Here is a 12,993-nt window from a genome sequence, read left to right as displayed (position 1 = left end):
ATCTTTTTAACTTTGCCTATTAGATATAAAGTGAAATGAAAACTTCAATTTCCAACCCAAGAGTTTTATAATAGCAGATAAATTATTTTTCTTTTATCAAGTGCTTTTGATAAGCATAAGAAACTACTTTGGGAGCCTTAAGATGGCACACTTTTAAAATAGAATTAATCTGTGTGTATGTTAATAATTGGTTGGTAGCCAAAATCTTATTTTAATGACTTTTGAATTCTTTTAAGATCAAAAGCATATTCCCCAATATATTATCCTTGTCATCATCTTATATATTTAAACTTAAAGCAACACTAAATAAAGGCAGTAAAGTATGAAATTCTATTTTCATGAAAATTCAAGAACAAATTATTTGCATTTTAAATTATATGATTATAGAATTATCTTTAATTTGATGTCATACTTAATTTGATAATTCCCTAAAGAAAACATATATTTGAAGGAGAAAAGGAGTAGAGGGAAGAGACAAATACAATACTTTCTAGTTTTTGTTAATTTCAAATATATGGAATATGCTTACAGTGTGGTGAAAATCAGTTTAAGGAAATTTGAGAGTGCAAACCTTTCTTTTAATTGATATAATTCATGAGCTGGTGGAACTAAAGATGTGGGTTGGGGGTCAGTCAGGGTGAGAGGTGTAGAGGTACTTAAGAATAGACAAAGATGAAATATAAATCCTATTCTTGAACTCAAAATATAGATGGAGAGTCACTTGCAAAAATATATACTATGAAATGTGATGATAACTGATAGATTTGTGTACATTAATAGAATTTATTTAGGCAATTTGATTCTTTTTTTTTTAATTGCTCTCATTTTAAAGGCCTTAATATCTGGGTTTTTGCATTAATGAAAGATCCTGACTTACTACTGAATTCACTGATAAGAACTGTATTGTGATAGGTGAGCAAAGTCCCAATGTGTCATTGATGCAGAGAATGTCTGACATGTTATCGAGGTGGTTTGAAGAAGCAAGTGAAGTGGCACAAAGCAATAGGGGGCGAGGAAGATCTCGACCAAGAGGTAATTTTTCTTAATTGAAGTCACTCAAAAGCTGGCAAAAGCTGTTTTATTGACATTTGCTTTACTTATATCATCCAGTTTATATCTATAATAATCACAGGTCCTTAACTATATTGTGTGAAGCAGTAGAGGACCAAAGGTATTGAGTATAATTTGTCCCTTCACGTTCCAGTAGACCTACCTCTTCTTTTTCGCTTTTCTCAAGAAAAGTAAGAAAACCTGATACTTCCCTTTGAAGTCTTTTTTGTATGCATTCTGAGAATGGAAATATATAAAACTCTGTAGATGAAGTTTTATATGATGAAATAGTTTAACCTTTAGGTTACTTATGCGTTGGTTATTAATTGCTGTTTCTAGTGTTAGCTGACCTATTTTCATATTTTAGTTCATTACTTTCTAGCTTTGGGCTCTTGAGCAATTAACTTAAAAAATTCCTTGGGGGCACCTGGGTGGCTCAGTGGTTGAGCATCTGCCTTCGGCTCAGGTGGTGATCTCGGGGTCCTGGGATTGAGTCCTGCGTTAGGATCCTTGTGAAGAGCCTGCATCTCCCTCTGCCTATGTCTGCCTCTCTCTTAGGGTCTCTCATGAATAAATAAGTAAAATCTTAAAAAAAAAAAGTTCCTTGGCTGCGGGTGTACTTAAGAGTTACTGAATTTGTGCTTAAGTTTAAGAAATACTTAAATCATGGTGATTAAAGGAAAAAACTTGGTATTTTGTGGTAGTTGCATCTTATAAGACATGAACTTGATTAGTCCATTCTTTCTTTTAATAACATCTAGAATTGAGGAAAATTGTTAATGTTTATGGATTATTCCTAATTATTCCTTTGCAGAAAGCACGAAGCCTAGCATTGCACATAGTAGATACTCAAGCCTTTTTGTTTATTTTTTTATTTTTTAATTTTTTAAAAGATTTTATTTATTTGAGAGACAAGGAGCAGAGTACATGAGTTGGGTGGGAGAAGAGGGAGAAGGAGAAGCAGACTCCCCGCTGAGTGGGGAGCCCAATGTGGAGCTCTATCCCAGGACCCCCAGGATCATGACCTGAGTTGAAAGCAGATGCTTACCAGACTGAGCCACCCAGTCACCTCAGTCAAGCCTTTTTAAATCATGACAGTATTATGTTAATTTAGTGGTTAAGACATTATTACTAATGAAGTAGGAATCAGGAACTAATCTTTTTGTTTCTGTTCTATTTGTATATATACTTTTATTTTTTAAATTTTATTTAAATTTATTTTATTTTAATTTTATTTTAATTTATTTTATTTAATTTAAATTAACATATAATATATTATTGGTTTCAGAAGTAGAGGCCAGTAATTCATCAGTCGTATAACACCCAATGCTCATTATATCATGTGCCCTCTTTATTTTTTTTTTTAAGATTTATTTATTTATTCAGAGAGAGAGGGGCAGAGACACAGACAGAGGGAGAAGCAGGCTCCACGCAGGAAGCCTGACGTGGGACTCGATCCCGGGTCTCCAGGATCACGCCCTAGGCTGCAGGTGGCACTAAACCGCTGCGCCACTGGGGCTGCCCATGTGCCCTCTTTAATGTCCATCAGCCAGTTACCCTATCCCCTCACCACCTCCTCTCCAGTGACCCTCAGCTTTTTCCTATGATTAAGAGTCTCTTACAGTTTGTCCCTCTCTGATTTCATCTTGTTTTATTTTTTCCTCTCTCCCTCTATGCTCCTGTTTTGTTTCTTAAATTCTACATGAGTGAAATAATATAATTGTCTTTCTCTGATTGACTTACTTCATTTAGCATAATATAGGAACTTAATCTTATTCTGGCTTATTTGTAACTTCACTCTTCCCAAAATATTTAAATATTTACCAAAGATGTTATGTTGTAGAATGGAAACATATCAATAAAATTCATTCTCGGGGCATCTACATGGCTCCATTAGTTAAGCATCTGACTCTTGATTTCAGCTCAGGTCATGATCTCAGGGTCGTGAGACTGAGCCCTGTGTGTGGCTCTGTACTGGGCATGGAGCCTGCTTAAGATTCTCTCAGGCAGCCCAGGTGGCTCAGCGGTTTTGCACCACCTTCGGCCCAGGGCATGATCCTGGAGACCTGGGATTGAGTCTCATGTCGGGCTCCTTGCATGGAGCCTGCTTCTCTCTCTGTGTGTCTCTCATGAATAAATAAATAAAATCTAAAAAAAAAAAAAGATTCTCTCACTCTGCTCCCCTCTACTTTTATGCATGCTTTCCAAAACAACAACAACAACAACAAAAAATAAAATCCATCCTGCTATTATCCAGTCATTAAATCAGAGTCATCATCTTCAAATTAAGATGTTATTTTTAGGCATTTTACAACCTATTATTTAGCTTTGTCTACATGGGGGTACCATATTGATCTTGAAAGACTGATTATTTTAACAAAAATGTTCTGTAGATAGATTTTTACCCCTCTTGATTAGCCTATTTGGTCAGAGGGATCAAACCCCCACTGAGTATTTTTGATATCCTGAAATTATATGTTCCTGTGTGTGTACATGAATGTGCAAGTGCACGTGTGTTTTCTGAACATACCTCTTTAGTGTAGCTGGTTTTGGAAAGCAGTCAGTATTTGAATTTGCATTAACATGTGTTTTTTGAAGGTGGAACGAGCCAGTCAGATGTGTCTGCACTTCCTGCGGTCCCATCAAGTACTGATTTGGAAGTGGGGGAAAGTGCAATGGAAGTAGATCCTTCAGCTGAACAGTCTCTTCAGCCTTCTACGTCCTCTGCAATGTCAGCTCAGGCTCATTCGACATCCTCTTCTACAGAAAGCCCTCATTCTACATCTTTGCTGTCTTCTCCAGACAATGAACAAAGGCAGTCTGTGGAGGCATCTGGACGCCATACTCATCATCAGTCTGGTGAGGATGCTACTCTTTAAATAGGCTGTGGTTCATCTGATCATTTCTGATTATGAATACTTCTTTATGTTCTGGTTTGAAAGATACTAAATCACATGAATTTGTTCTTGCCAGAATAAATCAAAATGACATGTTATATGTGAACATGTAATTTAAACACAAACTTCAAGTGTGCCTAACTTGCATGAATTTAACAAATATCAGTATCTTCAGTTTACCTAAGATAATTCTTTAAAAAGTGTAGGTGCCAGCAGATAGTGTTTTGACATAGCTTCATGCAGTTGATTTAAAAATTACTTTTATAAGCCATTATAGACAAAAATGTCTTTCTAGACTTAACTTGGTTCTCTGTATTTATATTTTTTATAATCTTTCTTCAAATCATGAAATACTTTAAATACATTCTATGTGGTCCTTTTAATAGCATCTCTTTTTGACAACATACACAATTTACCAAAAGATTTATTTCTCCTATACTTACATGAAAAGGATTTGTTTTAACAAGTCCTTGTCTTCTTGATACTTGATGTTAGTGGAAAAAAAAATCCACTCCTAAATTCTGTTAAAATACTATTTTCCTCCCAATATTAAAACTACTTATGTTCAACTTTTTTCCCCCCAACTATGGAATGTACTAGTATTTATAACAGTAGTTTTCAGCAGATATGACTATAGTTTACTTGGTATTTCAACTGTATACATGTAATTATAATAAGCAGTAAGATTTTATTCATATATTTCTCTGGGTTCTACTAAGGAGGCATTCACTTGACATACAAAAAATACTAGAAACCAGAGATACAACTGGCAAGCCTAAACTTAAATCTATAAAAAATTCCTGATAGCTTAACTGCCAAGCTATCACTATTCTTCTCTGAATTCTGATACCAGATCACCAAATAAAGGATGTTTTAAATTAGGCATTTTTTTAATCAATTTATCCCATTTTTGGTCATTCATTTCAGTTTCTATGGGAATGGAAGCCAGAGTCAATTATGTAATTATTAATACTTATGCACAGTTTATCTGTAATAATAAGCTGAAAGCTGAGCTATTAAGTCAGGTTTTCCACTGTCTAATTGATATAGTTAGCATTTCAACCTATGGTAAAGTAAAATATTTTGGAGTGTTTGGGAAGTAGAATCAAAAGTTTGTCAAAGCAGATAAAATTGGTAAAAAAAAAAAAAAGAATTTTAAAGTTATGGCATTCTTGGAAATTTTCTTAAAGATTTTGATCAATTATAAGTTATCAGGAAAACTTAGTAAGAAAATTCCCTAGCTTATATTCATGTGCCACTGAATTCTAACTAATTCCAGTTGTTTTTTAAACCTATTTCTGAGTAAAGTACTTAGTTTGGAGTTTCATTTTTCTTTTTTGTTACAGATATTTAACACAATTAATATTGCATTTCAGATTGTTAAATCCCTTTTAATATTTAATGTAAGTATCAGGTAGTCATTTGAATCATTAAAATAGGGAAATGATTGATCATTACTTGGTACCTTTGCCTGTAATCTTTTTAAAGAAGTAAGGAAATATTTTTCTTTCCTTTTTTAAAGATTTTATTTATTTATTCATGAGAGACACAGAGAGAGGCAGAGACACAGGCAGAGGGAGAAGCAGGCTCCATGCAGGGATCCCGATGCGGGACTCTATCCCGGTCTCCAGGATCAGGCCCTGGGCTGAAGGCGGTGCTAAACCGCTGAGCTAGTACGGAGATATTTTTAACTGGTCTCTACCAGTTATAAGAATTTTAGTTGACTGCACTTTGGAAAATCAGAATACTTCCATATTACTCAAATAGGGTCAGTATTGAAGAAAATGATTTGATGTTAGATGTAGTATCTAAGGATTATACCTGGAATTGTTTTGACAGCAAGCCTTTCTTTATCCCTGAGTACAACATTTTAACAATACAGACTTAATGAGTTTTTTCTGTTTTGTTTTGTTTTTTCCCCAATCTCTTTTGCACTTGTAGGTTCAGATAGGTTTATGGATACTAGGAATTCTCTGTGTGGTAGGGGGAGCTGTGATTTTTATTACAAATATATACCTCATTTTATTGTGCTTTAGTTTGTTATGTTTTGCATATTTTTTTTTTTTTACACATTGAAGGTTTGTGGCAACCCTGCGTCGAGCTAGTCTGTTGGCAGTATTTTTCCAACAGCGTTTGCTTGCTTCATGTCTGTGTCACATTTTGGTAATTCTCACAATATTTCAAACCTTTTCATTATTATCGTATTTGTTAGGGTGATCTATGATTAGTGATCTTTGATGTTATTATTGTCATTGACTTGGAGTACCACAAATGCCACCTATATAAGACAGTGAACTTATTCTGTAAATGTGTGTGTGTTTTGACTGCTCTCTTGAACAGCTGTTCCTCTCTCTCTCTCCCTCTCCTTGGACCTCCCTATTCCCTGAGATATGACAATATTGAAAGTAGGCCAGTTGATAACCTAAAATGGCCTCTAAGTGTTCAAGTGAAAGGAAGAGTTACACATCTCTTACTTTAAATAAAAAACTAAATATGATTAAGCTCAGTGAAGAAGTCATGCTGAAAGCCTAGATAGGCAAAAAACTAGGCCTCTTGTGCCAAACAGCCAAATTGTGAATGCAAAGGAAAAGTTCATGAAGGAAATCAGAAGTGTTGCTCCAGTAAACACACAAATGGTAAGAAAGCGAAACAACCTTATCTCTGATATGGAGAAAGTTTTAGTGATCTGTGTAGAAGATCAAATAGCCACAACATTCCCTTAAGCCAAAGCCTAATCCAGAGGAAGGCTCTCACTCTCTTCATCTCTCTGAAGGCTCAGAGATGTGAGGAAGCTGCAGGAGGAAAGTTTGAAGCTAGCATTTCCCATTCTGAAAATCCTAGGTCCCTTATAGATAGATAGATAGATAGATAGATAGATAGATAGATAGATAGATAGATTTGTTTATTTATTATTTATTTATTTATTTATTTATTTATTTATTTATTTATTTATTTAAGACTTTATTTATTTATTCATGAGAGACACAGACAGAGGCAGAGTTATAGGCAGAGGGAGAAGCAGGCTCCATGCAAGGAGCCCAATGCGAGACTTGATCTCTGATCCCAGTATCATGCCTTGAGGTGAAGGCAGATGCTCAACTGCTGAGCCACCCAGGTATCCCTCCCTTAAGATATATGTTAAATCTACTCTGCCTGTGCTCTAGAAATGGAACAACAGAGCCAGGATGACAGCATGTCTGTTTACAACATGGTTCACTGAATGTATTTTTTAAAAGATTTATTTATTTATTTATTTATTCATGAGAGACACGGGGAGAGAGAGAGGCAGAGGGAGAAGCAGACTCCATGCAGGGAGCCCGATGTAGGACTCGATCCTGGGTCTACAGGATCACGCCCTTGGCCACAGGCAGGCACCAAACCACTGAGGCACCCAGGCATTCCGGTTCACTGAATATTAAATCCACTGTTGAGACCTACTGCTCAGAAAAAAAGATTCCCTTCAAAATATTCCTGCTCATTCACAATGTATCTGGTTATCCATGAGCTCTGATGGAGATGTACAAGGTTAATGTTTTTATGCCTGCTAACACAACATCCATTCTGTAGCCCTTGGGTCAAGAAGTCAAATCTTCTTATTTTAGAAATACCTTTTGTAAGGCTACAGCTGCCAAAGATAGTGATTCCTCCAATGGATCTGGGAGTAAATTGAAAACCTTCTGGAAAGGTTTCCTCATTCTAGATAACATTAAGAATATTCATGTTTCAGGGCACCTGGGTGGCTCAATCAGTTAAGTGTCCGACTCTTGATCTCAGGTTCAAGCCCCACATTAGGCCTCACACTGGGCTTGGAGCCTACTTAGAAAAATAAAGAAGAATATTCATGAGGTCAAAGTATCAACATGAATAGGAATTTGGAAGAAGTCAATTTCAACCCTCATGAATGACTTTGAGGTGTTCAAGGCTTCTTCAGTAGAGCAAATAACTGCAGATGTGGAAATAGCAAGAAAACTAGCATGAGAAGTGGAGCCGGAAGATGGGACTGACTCACCACATCTCAGGATCATACTTAAATGCATGAGGAGTTGCTTCTGGTAGATGAGCAAAGAAAGTATCTGTTGAGATAGAATCTACTCCTGGTGAACATGTGTAAAGACTGCTGAAATGACAACAAAGAATTCAGAATCTTACATAAACTTAGTTGATAAAGCAGTGGCAGAGTTGGAGAGGATTGATTCCAATTTTGAAAGAAGTTCTGTGGGGTAAAATGCTATCCAATAGTGTTGTATGCTTCTGATAAATTGTTAAAGAGTCAGTTGATGCCACAGCCATCCCACCCTTCACAGCCTGATCAGTCAGCAACCAAAAGCATCAAGGAAGATTCTCCATCAGCAAGAAGATTATGACTCACTGAAAGTCGGATGATGGTTAGCTTTTTTTTTTTTTAAAGCAATAAAGTATTTTTAAATTAAGGTATGTATATTGTCTTTTAGACAGCATGCAATTGCATACTTAATAGACTATAGAATGGTGTAAACATGACTTTTATATGCACTAGGAAACCAAAAAGTTCTTTTGACTTGCCTTATTGGATATTTGCTTTATTGTGGTGCTTTCGAACCAATCTGCAGTTTCTTGGAGGTGTGCCTCCATTGCCTTACATAGAGATAGAATGAGAAAGTGCTTCTTGCCCTGCCTTAGGTACCTCTTTATGTAAATGTTTCCCTTATGTCCCTTATATTTCCTCTGTCACATTGCTGAGGTAAAAGAAAGGCACGGTGGGAATGTGAAAATTTGCCTGGCAAAATGCCATCTGTGAACCTAATTATTTGCCCTCTTTTAGTCTGCAACTGAGTTGTGGTGAAGAAAGTAACAACTGCACATTTCATTGGGTGCTCAACACTGTGTCAGAAAAGTCTTTTAAACACTGCTGCTCAACAACTAAAAGTGTTTATTTTGCACCTTCTTGTCTCTCAGACGTTTATCACTTTCCTTTACCTTCATCCTCCCCTCCCAGCTGTCACCTTCCATTCACAGTATGTGTGTGGGGGAAGCACTCACCTTCCTACTTTTCAGTCTCTTGACACTCTCTCATTTGGGTAAGAAGTATGTCTGTTCCTGTCAAAGGCTAGTCAGTGCAATCACTATCCCTTTCCAGATTCTCTGGCTTTTGCATCATAAGTATTATCTTTTCTACTGCATTGGTCCTTTTCTACTTCAAACATGCTCTGTTACTACCTCCTTTCTTAAAAATACCTTCCCTTAATTACCCCACACTCTCCCCCAGCCTTGTGCCTTTGCTCCTCTCATGATGAGTCTTCACAAGAAGTGCTCACATATCGTTTCCACTGTCTTTCCATCTTCCATGTGTTTTCACCTAACTCCTGTCTGCCTTTCAGCTCTATATCTACTGAAGCTTTTGGTCAGAGTCACTGGTGACTTGTTAGTATCTTAGTATCTTACTAGATTTTTCATTCATTTGCATTTAACATAGTCTGACACTCTTTTCAGTTCTTTTTTTTTTTTTTTAAGATTTTACTTATTTATGTATGAGAGATGTAGAGAGAGGGGTAGAGACACAGGCAGAGGAGAAGCAGCTCCCTGTGAGGAACCTGATGTGGGACTCGATCCCAGGACCCTGGGATCACTCCCTGAGCCAAAGGCAGACACTCAACCACTGAGCCACCACCCAGGCGTCCCTGACACTCTTTTTCTTGAAACACTTTCCTTTCTTGGCATCTGTGTTACCACTTTGCCTATTTATTCTTATTACAAACTCTAGCTGATTTTCAGTAATCACTGTTGATGCTTGTTCTATTTCCTTCAGAATATTTTAGTAGAACTTCTTAGTCTGCACTCTTTTCTCTGTTCTGTAACACTGGGGGACTGCATCAATTTACATAGCTGTGAATAGCTTTTCTAAGGTGAAGATTTCTAAATGTATGTCAACAATCTGATCTTCCACTTTAAGTTACAGACTCCTATGTCCAGCTGTTCCTTTGACCCTTCTTTTTGGTTATCTCTCAGTATCTTAAGCTTAACATGTCCACACTAAAACTTAATTTAGCCTCATATCCTTCCCGTCTGCTAATCTCTTCCATCTTGGTGGTTTTATATTTTAGTAAACTTAAAACCACCTGCCCCATTTGCTTATTTTAACAGCCTATATGTTATTCTTGATTGCTTGCTTTCATGTCCCATGCTCAGTCCATCAGCAAGTCTTGTTGGTTCTGTGTCTAAAATAAATTACTCTTCTTCCATCCATCATTTTTAATCTTCTAATTGATCTCCCTGAATCTGCTGTCACTCTCTTACCATTTATTTACCATGCAGCAGTATTTTACCGTGTTAAATCAGATTATATAGCTTTGCTGTTTAAAACCCCTCAAAGACTTCTAATTGCATTTAAGAGTAGAATTACCCCCCCCCCAAAAAATTGATGGATTTAAAAAAAAAATATTTTACTTATTTATTCATGAGAGACACAGAAAGAGAGAAAGGCAGAAACAGGCAGAGAGAGAAGCAGGCTCCATGCAGGGAGCTCGACGTGGGACTTGAACCTGGACTCCAGGATCACGCCCTGGGCCGAAGGCCAGATGCTCAACCACTGAGCCACCCAGGTGTCCCAAAATTAATGGATCTTAAAGAACCTACGTGGCCTAGGTTTTGTCCACCTCTCTAACCTAACCTCATTTCACAGGACTTTCTCAGTTCCCAGTGATCATTATGCTCTACCTGCAATGGTTTCCTTTATTCCATTGAATGTGCCAAGTTCTCTTCTGCATCTTTGTTTCTGATTCTGAGCCTTTGCACTTGCTGTTCTCTGTACTTAAGAAGCTCTTCCCCCTGACTTATTGCAGCCAACTTCTTTTTCTTGGTGTCTCAGTTCTGGTGTCCTTACTACCCTAGCCAGATTCATCTTCCTTTACTAAAATATTCTTTTATATAGCCCTGTTTACTTCCTGAAAAGCACTTACTAAAATTTGTAATTATTTTGTTAATTTTTGATTGATTTGTGATTTATTTTGCCTTCTTAGAATGGTTTTATTATTATAATATTTGAGAAGGTGGTTTCTTTGGATCGAATGGGGTTACCAGCACATAGAAAATTCACTTTAGATTTTCACTTTGTGAGAAGTGAGTCACCTAAGGGATCCGTGTGTGTTTAATTAAATAACCCATTCAGACCATGAGAATTTAGTTTCTGTAACATAGTATGTGATACGGCTTTTGTGTGAATTCCTGCTTTTTTACAAATGTCCAGATTTACAAATTTATATAGGTCTATTCAGAATCTTCACAGCTAAACTAAGCTCTGTAGAAAAATTGTTGAGAAATAATATGGCATAGAATAATAAACCTTTCAAAGCCCAAATATCCAGATTATAACTTCCTTAAAGGGTACCAGGGCCTATTCAGTCTAGAAGCAATATATAGATTAGAAACAAGGGGAAATATTAGATTAATGGTTACTTTGGGGAGACCAAAGAAGAGACCAGGGGAACTTGAAAGTCATTAAAGGAATGACAGTTCTAAGAGAAAAATGCACAAGGATCACCTGGACAAGAAGCAAGTTGGCATTGGAGGACAGATCCATAGCAGGCAGATAAACTACTAGCAGATTAGAGACCGAAATAATCCAGTGTCTAGGACAAAAGATGCTGTGTATTGGAGAGGCAGGATATGAAATTAGAAACAAGTGGACCTTTGTCGGGTCTACTATCAGTGGGAATGGAGTCATTACGGAGATTAGTCTGGAGTCTTTCAGAAGAAAACAAGAAAAGGGTAGGTTGTTACAGGAGATGGAAGTACAAATTTCCCATTAGCAATTCCTGACACGTTGAGGATTTTTTTGTTGTTGTTTTTAAAATTCAACCTACAGTATTCATTATATTCACTTGGCATTTTGGTTCATGTTAACAAAAACGAATTCTCAATGCATTTATTTGCATTATAAATTATATGTTTATACATTTTTAAAAGGATGTAATGTGTGTATGTCTTACCTGCCTTTAATGTTTCAGATTTCTAGCAGTACTGTTTAGTCTGCTTAGTCTGGTTGGAATTTTTAACTTAATATTTGCCCTTCCTAGTTGGCTATGTGGTGACTTCTTTCCATGGCCTCATTTTTGGTTTTAACCCAGGGGAGAAAAAGCCACATACAACCAGCCTTAAAAGTAAACAAACAAATTGTTCTTTTAAAAAGCACTGGAAGCATTGAATAAATAGTTCATGACATCATAACTAAATCTTGATTTTCCAAGGTATAGAGAGAGCCTACTATTTATATGCTGCAGCATCTAGTGGGTCTAGGTGGAGATTCTTCTGTCTCCATAAAACACGTGACAGCACAAGAGAGAGGGTTTGAAACAATAAAGTCAAGGGAATTTTCTGCGATTTTTCTGTTTTAGCAAAACATGTAATCTCTTTATGGTAATTTCTTTTGAAGTGTAAAATTAACAAACTTTATGAGTGCATAATTGTTTGTTTTATACTGCTAAAAGCATTGCTATTATGCTGTCAATAAATAAGATGTATGTATATACCTAAAAAGAAGGCACTATACCATTGAGCATCACAATTTATTAGTCAGTGAATACTGTCTTGCTTGGTACTAGAGAATTTTCTAGGAAGAACTAGCATTGAGAGACTGTGATGATACTTGAATTGTTTGCTAGATCTTTTTTTGTTTGTTTGTTTGCTAGATCTTAACTGCCAATTGACTGACTGAATAAAATTCTTTATAATTAGAGGTCATGGTAACAAGGTGTTAGTATCTCTGGCACGATTGATTCCTGAAACAATAAACCAAATGTACACCCTTATGATCTATGTAAATGAGACTGAAAGTTGTTTGGTAGTTTGTGTAATTTGCTGCCAGTGTCACTGAGAGACATAAAATTCTTTCCCCTCCACCATCAAACAAGCAGCTCTTGAATCTCTGCATTGCCTTTGCTTATAATGGATGAAGTTTTTATTTAAAACCAGTTCTTCCTCTTACTCACTGCAGCTCATCTCTTTTGGTCTACTCAAGGACATCATTCCTGCCTTTGCCCACTTCTTTTCATGTATCACGTTTTTTCCTTCC

The 12,993-nt window shown here is 36.5% G+C and overlaps 1 protein-coding gene across 13 annotated transcripts in view; it reads left to right on the top strand.

Moving 5' to 3' along the window:
• The window catches only part of DCAF6 (DDB1 and CUL4 associated factor 6), a 131,154-nt gene that overhangs the window by 57,583 nt on the left and 60,578 nt on the right, over positions 1–12,993 (top strand). For all 13 annotated transcript variants that reach the window (XM_049112350.1, XM_035719373.2, XM_025430457.3 and 10 more), the window contains exons 9-10: positions 913–1,032; positions 3,649–3,909. In XM_049112350.1, the coding sequence (XP_048968307.1) occupies positions 913–1,032; positions 3,649–3,909 (381 nt within the window). The remainder of the gene's footprint in view (positions 1–912; positions 1,033–3,648; positions 3,910–12,993) is intronic.

Source organism: Canis lupus, chromosome 7 (genome assembly GCF_003254725.2).
Source record: "Canis lupus dingo isolate Sandy chromosome 7, ASM325472v2, whole genome shotgun sequence".
NCBI classification, from domain to species: Eukaryota; Metazoa; Chordata; class Mammalia; order Carnivora; family Canidae; genus Canis; species Canis lupus.
This window is presented reverse-complemented; position numbering and strand designations above follow the sequence as displayed.